General features: G+C 39.4%; 1 protein-coding gene across 1 annotated transcript; it reads right to left on the bottom strand.

Moving 5' to 3' along the window:
• Positions 1-9,207, bottom strand: LOC145773832 (uncharacterized). Its single transcript, XM_082584959.1, has 4 exons — positions 9,117-9,207; positions 5,237-5,413; positions 4,557-4,828; positions 1-138 (listed from the first exon to the last, which is right to left on the bottom strand). The coding sequence occupies exons 1-4, from the start codon at positions 9,205-9,207 to the stop codon at positions 1-3; spliced, it is 678 nt and encodes a 225-aa protein (XP_082441085.1).
• Between the last annotated feature and the right edge of the window lie 5,041 nt (positions 9,208-14,248).

Raw genomic sequence — 14,248 nt, 5'->3', positions numbered from 1 at the left:
TCATGGTTGTTTGGTGGTGCTCAAACTCGTTATAGTTTTAGTGCAGGCTGTATGATCGATATTCGATGTCAATATTTCTTTGGCTTTCTCAGCAAACACGCGTCGTTTGAGCCACCGACGTTGATCTGACATAATCACCTGAAAACGTTAGGCCATAAATAAGTTACAATTCCAGCGAAGAACTTTATTTCGTTTGAAAGTTTAACTCGAAAAGAAAATCAATGCAAAGAAATTTTTCCGTCGTTAAAGCAAAATTTTGAAATACGCCTGCACCGTATTTTGTTTGAAACACTCCTACGCAAAACTATAGAGTAGCTCAGTTCATATATCTTGACCAAGCACTTTACAGTATATGCAAGCTCGCTCAATTTACACTTTATCCCTTCGAGGACCATTAACTTTTGAGACATGTTTTATTGAAATTTTGATGATTTTCTTAATTTATAAGTTTATCACAAAGAGGTATTTGAAAAAAAAATTAAAAAAAAAAGAAACGTTTCAAACAGAAGTTACGCTGTGGTACATATGTGTAGCCTACCATTGGTCCTCAAGGGTAATGTTTTAGTATCATTGCTGGCAGGTCCGGATTTAGGGGGGGGGCAGAGAGGGCAGTTGCCCCGGGCCCCCCGACCTTTGAAGGCCCCCCCTATGTGGAAAAAAATGTGATTTTGTGTTATTTTTTCCTTTTGGCCTTTAAACTTTCTGCAAAATGCTGTGCAGTGCTGGACTGATGCTACTGAAGACGTAGAGGTGGATTTTCGCGCCGTAGGCGCGAAAAATTTTTTTGCACGGGAGCCCCCCGATCTAAAAGTGCCCCGGGCCCCCCATCAGCTAAATCCGGCCCTGATTGCTGGTATGGTTTTAGAGACTCTGATGTCTCTACAAACAAAATAGCTCTTGCCCTAAACATGTCAGAAATCTAACAGATAAACAAATACACAACAACAAAAGTAACAATAAACACATCACTGCATTGTAGCAAGCAATAAAGCAAATGTTTTGGAAATCTTTATCAAGTTACAGTTCAACCTGATACATTTGAAAACAATTTCTCCCGTTGACAAAACACAAATGAATGCTGCATTCCGTACATTTATTGTTTGTTCGGTTTTGAACTTTTTCGAAAGTGCAGAACTTGCACTTCTTTCTTTCTTGTTCTTTCTTGATTAACAAAATCATAATTGCCCTTGTCTACTCTTCTGCAGAGTAGGCTACTATGCACCTGTCTGGTGCCGCAGTGCTCACTGCCATAACATCGACACTGCCATAAACAGCAACCTGCGCACAGTGACCGGATGCCTGCGTCCCACACCATTAGACAATCTCCCCATCTTTGCTGGCATTCAACCTGCTGAGCTTCGTCGCGAAAAAGCCACTCTGTCCCTCGGTCGACGGGCACTGGAGCCTAACCTAGCAAGACTTCAACAATCGGAAACTTTACTCCGTCAATCTCGGTGACCGGGCCTGCGTCAGTGATTCAAAGCTTCTACAAATTTGCAAAATTGCCAGGATTAAGCCCTGCAAGAAGATTTTCCAGTTAAAAAAAAAAAATCAATCAAACCATCTTCTCCACTACAAGATCTCTGCTCTCCCAAACAAGCAACCTAGGGATGGTAGGAGTCCACTGTCCCTAGAGCAACCCCATTGACTGAAATCAAGGCTCCCATCCTAAAAAATTAGATAAGCACCCAGTAAAAAATTGACCATATTATTCAAATAGTCGTTTTTCCCGGATTGATGACATCCCCTAGTCTTGCTTCTTATAACTAAAGCTGGTAAACAACAAAAGCATACTATAATTTCTATAATTTGAAGTAGGCACAAAATTTAGACATTTTGATATCAGGTAAGCAATTTTTACTTGAATTCCGTCAGAAAATTTCTTCGTTATAATTGCTGTGATCAGAACATAAATTGACGTCTTAACCTCGATGTAAACAAAATAATTAGGTTAATTTGCGCTGATAAGGGATAAAGAAAAATAGATTACCTCATCTAAGAAAGGAGAAAGCCTTCACGGCAATAAAATAATCGATAAAAAGGATTAGATATCTCCCTCAATGGATGCGGTTAACCCAGTAGTATACTACCACCGAGGATAAAGATTTTAGAAATGCAAAAACGCATAAGAGTACTTTTTTCCCTACAATTAGTAAAGTTAAAGCTTTGGTAGAGAGTTTGCTTTGTTGAACCATAGAGAAATAAAACATAGTAACTTTAGCGGGTTTAGCATACTTTCTTCACAGTGTAGATTCTAACGATCTGTTTGCCTGATGCTGCGAATTAGTTGTGGTAATATCGAATTACACGAGCTTTCGGAACACAGTTCCCTAGTCATGTGCTATGACAAATGGTGTTGAATTCAGTGAGTGCTTCTTTCATGTCGCTCTTTGGTTTAGCTTGAGGCTGCCGGCTATTGAGTTTCTGCGCTGTTACCTGTTAGGCGCTATTGCTGTGAAATTTTGTTGAATCAGTTGTAAGTAGATTAGGTGACGTAGTTCTTCCCTTTCGGCACGGTTGTTGATTTTTGGATTTTGCCTGCTGATGAATATGGCCTCTTTGAAACGTAATTGTACCGCGTCGTTTTCTCTGGCAATAATTTTCAATTCAAAGTCGGCGTGGCACTGTTGTTGATGATCAAAGACCGAACTTTTATCTGAGCTAAGGTGTTCTTTGATGCGGGAGTGGAGTGGGCTGATCGTGCTGCCTATATAGCTTTCCCTGCATTTTTTGCATGTGATCTTGTAGACACAGTTCTTGGTGGTACTCATGTCGTCGTTCCGTAGTTGGCAGTTTTGCAGCCGGCAAGGTTCGGATTTTTGTGGTTTTTTAAGTGCGTTTCGGAGGGTTTGTGAGCGTCGAAAGAGGCAGACTGGCAAGTCCAGGTCTTTGAAGACTTTCTTTACGTATTTTACGATCCGCGTCGTCGCTCATATAAGGAAATTAGAAATGTATTGAGTTGTATGGTGTCTGAGGTGGGGTTGTCTGCTTTGTCGGTGTCGTCGTCGTCTGGGTGGTTGCTTAAGAAAGTCCTTTGGGTATCCGTTTTCCCTGATTGTCTTTTCGAATTCAGTCAGGTGTGGTGCTGCTTTATTGGGTGAAGAACATCTATCCCTTCTTCTCTGTATTTCGTTTAAGAGTATGGTCTTCTTACTGCTTGTGGGTAGGGCCGAGTCGAAGTGTGGGAGTAGTTTTGCCTTTGCTTTTTTCTGGTAGAACTCGTGGTGGACTGTGCCGTCTTTGTCGATTTTTATGGTGAAGTCCAGTAGTGAGATGGTGTTGTCTGCTGTTGGTAATTCTATTTCAAAGTTGATGGCTGGGTGCGCTTGGTTGAGAGCATTTTGGATGGCTAAGGCTTCCTTATTGTTGACTGTCAGCAAGAATGTGTCGTCAACGTATCGTCTGCAGAGAGTGAGGTTTGTCTGGTTCCGCAATGTCTGTTTTTCAAGGGTGTCCATGAAGAGGATGGCGAGGACTCCAGATATGGCGTTTCCCATTGGTAGACCGTCAACTTGGCTATAGAACTTCTCCTTGAATTTGAAGACATTGTTCTGAAGGATAATCTCGAGAAGGGAACCGATCTCTTCAGGGTGGAACGGGCTGCAGATTTGTGTTCTTCCTGTCGACAGTTTTTGGATTACGTTGTTGGTCGCTTTCTCAGGGTCGCTTCCTTAATTTGAACAGAAATAAAAATAGAACACACATTTTGTGTATGTTCTAATTGTTTTGTCCAATGTCTGTAGTCTACACCTCATGTGATCTGTTTCCCACCGCATAATTTACTCGCAATCATTCTCGTATCATTTGTTCAGTTTGTGCTTTCAGTCCAGAGTGTCGTTACAGTTACAGTGCATAGTCAAATTTATCTTACGATTTTTCATTTTATGTATTGCAGATTTAATTCCTGATGAGGACACACGTACGTGTCGAAAACGTTTGAGTTTATTTTATTTTAATTATGTTATATTTTGTGTGAAATAAAGTATGCTAAACCCGCTAAAGTTACTATGTTTTATTTCTCTATGGTTCAATTAGTAAAGTTTAGCCTACATGCAGCAAAACAGCAAACTTTTACTCTGACGATTTTAAGCATACTGACTTCAGCTGACAACGAAAATGCAATCAAAACAGTGATGTGATCAAAAAACGATAAGATAACGTTTGTGATTACTTCATTGTTAACAATGTATTAAAAAACACCAACTTCATCAATGATGTATTGTTGGAATGTTCCTTCTATTTCTTGCTTGCATTCGAGTTTAAAACAGAAAAGTTTCAACTGCATAAATTGCGCAATTTAGGTGACTGGTGGCCCCCATACCCCCATACTCTTGACACTTCATAATCAGAAAAATTTTAAACCAACCTTACAATTTTTTCTTCAAAAAATTACGAAAAGATTTTACTGTAACGTCAAAATGATTGGGAGGCACGTACTTCCCGCGCCCCTTAGACGCTACGCTACTGGCCTTTAGTAGAATCAATACAATAAAAGTTTGCATAAAAAAAAAGTCTACTATTTTTTGTCAATTCATTTCTTTGACATATTCTTTTACCATTCTTGAAAACGGCTGCAATCCTTCAATTATGCCCTCTCCCTTTAGAGCTGAGCAGGGTTGGACATTCCATCTTTGTTGTTGAGGGATATTGACAAGATCAAGTCCGTCAATGATGTTGTTAATTGATTCAGCGCCAGTCATATCTTGCTTATTGGCAAAGATCAAAATGGGGACATTTGCCATCTCTTCATTTGCAATTATCCCATATAACTCTTCTCTAGCTTCGCTAAATCTTGAAGGATCAGCGCTATCCAGAACAAAAATCAAACCTGTAAAAACAGTAGGCTACCTTTGAGTAGAAATTTTAGATGTATAATTACAAGCCACTATGTAGGCATTGTAGGGCGTAGGCCTATTTTCTGTTTTTAAGAGCGAAATTAGCAATATATTAACTGTAGGCTATACATTGCCAGGGACATAGCTATAAGCTCTTGCATTATTAACGCTACCTGCTCTTGCTATATTTATTGCAGTGTTTAATCTTGCAGTGTAAAGCGAAGAAACCAGAAGCACAAAAGCGAAGAGTGTCTCAGCCAAACCAGCACAATATTTTTCAATTACTTTTATTGATTGTTAGTTAGTCGATATAAAATAATAGCAGATATAGCCTAAAGTTACTCAACGTAGGCTATTCAAGTGATATAATAACCCAATTGCTTGCAATCATCATATATCACCTCTAGCATCTTGGTAATAATGCTTCCATAATCTTCTTAGTTTAGTTTGGCCTCCGACGTCCCACACAGTAAACGTGATTCCCTGACACGGATTAATCGTTTCAACGTTAAAGCCAATTGTTGGGATTGTTTTCACCACCTTGTCAAGTTTCAGTTTGTAAAGAATCGTTGTTTTGCCTAAAATACCCGAATATTGTCATTGCGTAAGAATTATACAACAGTTTCATTCACTATTAATTTTAAAATAAGTGTCTGAGTTGACACAATCACTTATTGCCACCTCTGTCAACTTCACTGCCGATAACCTACCCTGGAACCTACCTAACATCTTCCTTATTTTAAGAGTTTTTAAAGTTGCAGAAGATTTACCTTATTCTATCCACTGTTGTAAGAAATTTCCCAAGAATGCAAGAGTTTAGTAGCCTATAGGCCAGTGATTCTTAAGCAGAGGGGGGGGCACGCCCCCATAGAGGAGGGAATCAACCACTTCTCATAGGGTGCGCGAGCTCTACAACAATATTTAGTTCTTTTGCAGTGGTCTCAATGCCCTGTAGCCTGCTATTTTTTGCAGTTTACATTTTTTTGAAACTGGGGATCACTGGTATAAGGTTATACTGTATAGGCTACAGACAGATCTTTTGTTGCGCTTCCTTTGTAGTATGACTTCGTTTTATGTGAAAAAGAATAAAATCCGTTTAGTGCTAGGTTTCATGTATTATTTTTTGCGAAACCTTAGCGTCCAAAACTTTGCTTCCAATAAACCAACAAAGTGTGTCCTGAACTTACTGCTGTTATCAAAGTTTTCAACATTAACAAATTTAGGAGTTTATAAAACAAGCTTCTTTCTTTTCAACCGTCTGAGTAAGAGCATGCAAAGGCCTGGCTTTTCCACAAAAATGTTTGATGGTTGTTCAAAGAAACATGCTAATTGAAAGTATGGTATTCAAGTTCTACCTCTAGAAGAGTAAAGTTGAATAAGCAAATCCAGTGAGTTTCAGTAACTTGGATGCTGCGCTCGCAGATGATAAGTTTGAGTGGACAAATCAAGCAACACTCATCTAAAGGTCTTGAAAGCAAAAAATCATGAAATAGGCTAGTTTCCAAATGTTGAAGAAAACCTGGAAATGTATCCGAAATATTTTTGAAACATCGGAATAAGTTTTTATCTTGAAGTTTAACCCAGCTGCCAAGTAACACTATATTTACCTTGCTCACTTGTCTCACTCTCAACTCAGGATATTCAAATACTAACAGTGCTCGGATTCACATGTTTTTGTAAAGCTTAATTTTAGACAGCAGTTGCTGTGAAGACCAAGGACATGCTGAGAGTTGAAGACTTAGCTACGCTGCACAATTTCTGGAGTTAACGCTGGGTTTTACAACTAATTAAAAAAGCAAAAATAAATTACACAATCATTTATTGACACAGCTGACAGATCCATGAGACAGAGAAAGAGCTATCATTTACGGTTAGTGGGTAGCCTAGAGTGAAGTAAAAACTAAAAGTTAATTTGAATATGCCGCAATAAAGTATCCGCCACTTCAAACCTTTACTTATTTTTTTTGTAAAAAAAGGGTGGTTTTTGTAAAGTAGCGTACCTAGGCTTTAGTCTAAACAAATTTCACGCAGTTTCAACAGGGGTACATGGTGAAGAGGCATCGCTGACAAAATTTCAGTTTTTGAAAAACATTCAATTTTGACAGTCGGGAAAAGGAAAAGAGGTCTTTCTCATCACTTTTAGCACTAAATTCTCCTCTGCCACCATATTACTATTTTGTGCTTTTGGACTATGACATGCATAGTGGACAAGCCTGTCAAAGTCAGGAATGACAAAATATATAATTTGCTTTGTGCTATAGCAGGGGTCACCAAACTACGGCCCGCGGCCAGAACCGGCCCGCGAACGGATTTCATCCGGCCCGCCACTTGCTGCGGAAATAACAGCTGTACTACAACTGTTAAGGAAAAAAGTTACCAAACATTTTGTAAAGGACTTCTTTTCTTTCGTTTGAGACTAGATCAAATTTCAGGGCAGGTGGTGGAGAGACAGGTGAGTGTAGCTTCGTCCAGCGTTGCTATACCATGCGTTCCATTTGGTGCCTTGTAGATGGGACATTCGAGAACGACATGGTCAGCAGTTTGTTCCTCCGCGCCGCATTCGCAGGCCGATGAGGGAGCCAGACCCCACTTGTGCATGTTGGAATGGAAGCGACCGACTCCGGTTCGGATTCTGTTGAGCTTGACCCAAGTTGGCCGAGGCAGGTCCATACTAGGAGGGCGCGCCACCGGGTGGGGTATAAACCATGTAGTTTGGTGTCGGTGGCGCACTACGCTGCATTCCAAGTGTCTTCCATGAAGTGTGCTGCGCTGATGGCATGATCGCTGAGTGGATGTAGTAATTCAACAGCAGCTGGCACAAAGGGGTGTCTTGACTTTAGCTGCCGGGGAGATTCCTGAGGTGGGATGTTGAGTTTTGCATGACGCAAGTGGTTAGGATCCCCTGCCCAGCGAGCCAGGTGTATGATGGCTCCTTTTCGGCGGAGCTCAGCAGGTTGGATGCCTGCAAGGATTGGTAAATACTCTGTTGGAGTTGGGCGCAGGCATCCAGTCACAGTTCGCAATGCGTCGTTGATTGGGCTGTCGATGAGGCGGGTGTGGGCACTACGGCACCAGACAGGGGCGCAGTATTCAGCAGTGGAGTGAACCAAAGCCAGGGTTGCAGTGCGCAAAGTGTCAGCACCTGCACCCATTATGGGGTGCAGATGGACTGACGTTGTTGTTCATCATTAGGCCACTACAAATGGGGACAGCCTAGGCCAAATTTGGAAAGATGCAATGTTTTTTCAAGAGCACGATCCCCTGTAGTGTATCACTGCCGGAGATGACTTTTCCAACAACCTTTCGATTTTCATCACAACTTTGCTATTCCATCGCTGACTTTGGTATTTATTGTGCTCATTTCAAGTCAATGGAGATTTTAAATAGTTGTAGCCTATATCTTTTCGCAATTTGCATCCGGCCCGCAGCTGTTAATCTTGCATCAATCCGGCCCTCAGAGAAAAAAGTTTGGTGAACCCTGTGCTATAGCAAGGCGATCTCTATGGCTTGGACTTTTCACTCCTCTGCAGTAAATCATTCTTTATGACATCACACATGCAAAATTAGATTTGATAGGCTATTATCAAGTATTATCGGTTTATAGTTTAGTTATACACTTATACATCACTTCTTCAAACAAAATAAAGCTTAGGTAGGCTATCACTTATCTATCGGTCTTTTGAACTCTCTGGACTCTTAGGAGTCCCAGAGTCAATGGATTCCCAGTTGAGAGAACCCCTGAAATGTGGAAAGCTAAATTTCGTAGTTAAAAATACATTTTTACGTTACTTTTTCGTGGCTAAATAGAGATGCGGCCTGATTTGTCACATTTTGCAGATTTTTATTACCGCTACTGCTACTATCTGACTGAAATTTTCTAAGATTTTTTTTACGTTTGGCTGACTCGTAATGATATAAAAGCTTTTGTTGCCTTTCGGAAGCAATAGAAAAAGCTTTAAAAAAAGTTGAAAAAAACTTTTAAACAATCAGACCGTTATCTAGTGGTTAGGCTAACAGTCTGACTGAAATTTTGTGAATCAAATTGTCTTCGTTTTTAAACGCCTGATGATGCTAATAAAACCCATTTTGTTACCGGGGAAAACAGTAAACAAGACGATAAAATATAATTTAAGAAACAAATCATTCAGATAGGCCTAGTTATCAAATTGGCAAAATCTGGAAAACTCTGCAGAATACGACAAGTCATGCAGTAGGCTTATCTTCAGATTGCCATTTAGGCTACCTTTTCTAATATTTTTTAAACTGCATTCATCTTCTCACCTGCCGAGTCCAGTCCAAGCATCAGTACACGGACAGGATGGTCTTCAAAACCTTTAAATAAGGACTCCAACTTAGATGCAATGATTCCCATGATTAAAGCACAGCAAGTTACAGATGGAACAAATTCTAGACAAATTATTGAAACGTCAAATTGAACTCAACAACCCCGTTCATATTAACTTCTTTGACTTTAAAAAAGCCTTTGACAGTGGTAACTGCCTTAACTTTAGCAATTTTGGACAAAAATTTTATCAACAAGAAATACATCAACCTTTTAAAAGTAACCTGCTACAACTTAAGTTTCGCGTCTCACAGTTATTCCCGGCTCCTTTCTGGAGAGTCGCTTAGTGGGGAAGTCGCTGGCGGTAAGTTGATAATAATCGGAGGTAAGCCTTTGTTTTTCGCCCAGGAGCAACAGCGTGAAAGAGATTTTGACTAGTTGCTGTTCTTTCCATAAAAACGTTTGAAACGCATCATTATTGCCAGGTTTCATGATTTTATTTTCGAAGAAATCGAGAAATCCATATTTAGTGGACTCTCATATTGTTTTGAATCTTAAAGAAGAATTAATTGACATTCGTAACAATGGAAATTTTAAGGTTATGCACAGCAAATGCCTCGCGACGAGTTCTGGATTGCGTTGGAAAGAAAGCTATTGTGCTTTTGCTGCAGTTTTCCACGTCATACCTATGTGAAAGTGGATTTTCAGTATTAAACGAACATAAAGACTAAAAAACGAAAACGACTGCTTATAGTCGAGGAAGAAATGCGGGTGGCTTCATCCAATGTGCCCCCAGATATTAAGGGACTTTGTGCAAGAAGTCAAGCCCAAATTTCACACTGACTTTTGAATAAATATATTTATTTATGCGCGCTATACTGTACATCGTAGGCTACAACTCATTCTGTGTTATTTCATACATTTATTTGAAATACAGAAACCTCATAAAATTGATCCAGTTTTACCAGGGTGCCGCAAACTATTTATCTCTTTGATAGGGTGCTTCAAGGTCAAAAAGGTTGGGAACCACTATGTGTTCAATTTGATTTCGCTGCCTTGCGTTTGTAAAGTTTGCGATTGGTTTACCGGAGTTGACGTTATCCGAAAAAAAGCTTTGCTTGGTTGCCTTTCCTAATCACCTCGTCTATAGAGCGTTTGCCAATCGCAGGTTTCGAACACAACTAAAAACGTGTTCAACCTCCAATTGTAATTTACCGGCTTTCTTGAAGCTGAAACAACCTACCTAAGTTAATGAGGAACTACCATTAATCTAAAAGTATTGTGAACCATAGTTCTACAGGAGGCCTACCTTTGAGTTTCTATGCAAGTTAGTTTGATTAAGAAATTATTTAACCAGCTTATCGACACTACTGTAGTCTGAACTTAGTAAACTGCATCATGGGATAAACAGCAAGTCTTTCAACAGCATAGCTGATGAAGAATACTCATCTTTATAAAGCTTCAAAATAGCTTATTTAATGCAGTGTAATTATACCTAGGCCTACAGTAGCCTATTTTGTGTCCTACAACAAAAGTGCAATCGTGAAATCATAACTATAGGTCGCCATCTGAGCAACTTGGAACGTCATAAAATAAACAAACTGAATGAAACGATGATTAAATCACTGCTTGTGTACAGCATCCGTACAATTATTATTAAACCTAGGATAAATGAATCACTTGGCCTGTAGGCTACACACAGGCACGGGAATTTATAAAAAAAAAACATAGCCTGCATTACAATCTAACAACAGTAACTCAACTCGCTATCAGTGCGTTCATAAATTTTCTCTCGGAGAAAGACAATTTAAAGCCGATAAGGATGTAATTTAAAGCCTTTTATCAACCCATATTGACGATGTTCTAACTTAGAACAGCGGTTCTCAAACCTTTTACATTGCGTTTTACAAACCTAAAAAAAAAATTATCTGTGATATTGTGACAATGTGTTGTTACATTATAAGTGGGAAACACTGCTTTATATCGTAAGCGCTGAACCGTGACTGTACTGACATTCCTAATAATAGACATGAGCTGACAACTGTGCTTGTTAAACTTGTCATAAGAAATATCATACTAGATCATCAGATTAGTATATTACATGGCGTCGCCGCTCTAAACCTGTACAGAGATGGCACCAGCTAAGCTTGATTGGAGCTTGAAGAAAGTTTTCGTGAAGGAAGACTTGGATTTATCTGTCCACATGGGAGAAGCATTCTTGACATGGAAAAGACAGTTTGAAAATTTTATCAGAGAAGGAGGTTTTGAAGAGACAACCGTGAGTTGGGAAACTAAATGGGCTGCTTTAGAAGCCTCAGTGACATCATCTTCATTTGTTAGGATATCTGCGTTACGATTGCAGTTATCTAATGATAAAAGAGAGAATCTGAAAGAGATCTTAAAATCATTATCTGATGTTGTTGGTATATCAGATGGAGTTTGGATCTGCAGGCATGCCTTTGAAGAGTGCAAGCAACGACCCAATCAATCATTCAAGCAATTTTATGCTGAAATTGTAAGTTTGGCTGCACCTTGCAAATTTGATTCAAAAGTCTGTGATGATGACAAACAAATTATCATTGATGAATTTTTGCTGTATAAGATAGTGTTTCATATACATAGTCCAGCTGCACAGAAAAAATTATTTGAAGCTGGTTCTGATTTAACTTTGGCAAAAGCAATCCAACTCATGGAAGCATTTGAAGCTGTCCAAAAGACTAAAGAAACATTTTCAACTGAAAGGTCAGTAAATCTTTTTCAAAAGCCATTCAAACCTACCTTATCAAAAGGCAATAAGGCTAAAGAATGTAAAAAATGTGGAGGGCATCATGGCCCTAAGTGTCCCGCTGGGGATAAAAAATGTAATTTCTGTGGCAAAATTGGCCATTTTGAACGTATGTGCTTTGCAAAGAAAAAGCAGCATAAACAATCAGGAGCTGTAGTCTCTCATATTGGTACTAAAACTGAAACTGTACGTGTTGGTGTTTACACTGCAGCAGGGGGTAGCCATGAAAAAGAATTTATGATTGACACTGGTTCTGACTGGACAGTGATCGGACCAAACAGCTTGCTGGATTTAGGCTTGACAAAAAATAGCCTAACTAAACCTACCAGAGACATGTGCAATACTGCAACTGCAACTGGAGAAACTATGTCATCCTTGGGTTTTGTTGAAGCCACATTTAAATTTGGACAGAAAGAAATTGAATCTAAATTGGTTGTGTTTGAAAGTGTCAAAACACCATTGCTTGCAATTGATGTGTCAAAATCCCTGGGTATTGTCAACATCACAACACAAGCTGATCGAAATCCGGAGCTACAAATTCAATCGAATGTTGTTGTTTCTTATGGGATTGGTAGTGTGGTTTTAAATGATGTACCATTTGGTGTAAATACCACTGTAAATGACAGTGTTGAGCAAGCGAAACAGCAGTTGCTCTCCGAATTTAAGGACGTGTTTGAAAGCCAACCACCAATGAAAGGGGAGAAGTTTAAGATTTCACTGGTAGAAGGAGCAGTTCCTTGTTGTGTTACAAAAGCCAGAAGAATTCCGGTGGCATACGAAAATGCACTACAAGAGGAACTTAATGAGTTGCTGAAGGAAGGCATCATCACACCGGTGACCACCCCAACAGAATGGGAGAATCCAATTGTCATCCAGCCAAAGAAAAATCAAAATGGACAATTTAATGGGAAGGTACGTCTCTGTGTCGATTTTCGCCATTTAAACAAGTATTGTTTACGTGAACACTACACTACGCCGAGTGTGCTGGAAGTAGCACAAAGCATCAAAGCTGATGAAGCCAAAACTTTCTCCACATTTGATGCATGGAAAGGCTATCATCAAATTCAATTGGCTGAAGAAAGCAAGCCTCTTACAACCTTCATTACACCTTTTGGTCGGTATCGTTACGAAAGAGCACCTTTTGGGATAAACTCAATCAGCGAACACTACAATCGTAGAATGACTGAGGAGCTGTATGGATTGACCAACACTCACAAGGTAGTAGATGACAATGTTGTATATTCTTCGAATGACTTAATTGAGCATGTTAATCATGTCAAAAAATTTCTGCATAAATGTAGAGAAAGTGGTATTCGTCTGCATAAAGACAAATTTACTTTTGCTCAAAAGGAAGTAAAATTTGCTGGTATTGTGCTTAATGAGCATGGTTATAAGATGCAGGACAAAATTTTCAAAGCAATTTCTAATTTCAAACAACCACAATGCTTGACAGATTTGCAGTCATTTCAAGGTATGGCTAATCAACTGGCACCTTTTAATCGTGACTTAGCAAAAGCCATGCAACCTCTTCGCCCATTGTTGAAAAAATCAGATGAACCTTTCAAAATGAATGAATTTCATGTCCAAGCATTTAAAGAGGCTAAACAAATTTTGGCAAGTGAGAAAACCATTGGTTATTATAGACCAGGTGCACCATTGCAATTGTTTACTGATGCTAGCGTAAAAAATGGTCTCGGATTTTATTTAAAACAGGAGCAATCCGATAAATCCTGGAAGACCATTCAGACTGGTTCGAGAACTTTGCAACCAGCTGAAACACGATATGCTCCGATTGAACTAGAACTACAAGCCATTGTCTATGCGACAAAAAAGTGTAAAATTTTTCTGGCAGGCACAATGTTTAAAATTTTTACCGATCATCGACCGTTGGTCACTATTTGTAATAAACGTCGCCTTGATGAAGTAGACAACACCAGGATTTTGAGATGTCTGATAAAACTGATGGACTTTAACTTCGTTGTGGAGCATATACCAGGCTCACAGAATAAAGTAGCTGACAGTTTTTCCAGGCACCCTGTAGACCAACCTGACAAGAGTGACCAAATTGATCAAGACCTGCAACAGTTTAACATGAACACTATGAGAATTGCAAAAGCTCAAGAGGCTGAATGCTCTTTTCGCCTTGAGCGAGTTCGTGATGAAGCAAAAAATGACCTTGAATATCAGCTGTTAAAAAATCAAATTGTTCAAGGATTTCCTCAACAGAAGTTCAACCTACCCGAGAAGTTGCATCTTTACTGGAATGTTCGAAATGAACTACTGCTCAGTGACGATGACTTTATACTGAAGGGCACAAGATTGTTGATCCCGCAAAAGTTGCGTAAG

This window comes from Aplidium turbinatum, chromosome 7, assembly GCF_918807975.1.
Source record: "Aplidium turbinatum chromosome 7, kaAplTurb1.1, whole genome shotgun sequence".
Lineage (NCBI taxonomy): Eukaryota > Metazoa > Chordata > Ascidiacea > Aplousobranchia > Polyclinidae > Aplidium > Aplidium turbinatum.
The sequence above is the reverse complement of the archived record's forward strand: the minus strand, read 5'-3'. Positions and strand labels throughout refer to the sequence as shown.

Bases quoted from the DNA above. Each gene is read 5' to 3' on its own strand.
- LOC145773832 (XM_082584959.1), bottom strand. From the start codon at position 9,207: ATGGGAATCATTGCATCTAAGTTGGAGTCCTTATTTAAAGGTTTTGAA. The intron at 5,414-9,116 runs GTGAGAAGATGA...CGGGTATTTTAG, and splicing joins GCTTGGACTGGACTCGGCAG to GCAAAACAACGATTCTTTAC. The intron at 4,829-5,236 runs GTGATATATGAT...CTGTTTTTACAG, and splicing joins TTATTACCAAGATGCTAGAG to GTTTGATTTTTGTTCTGGAT.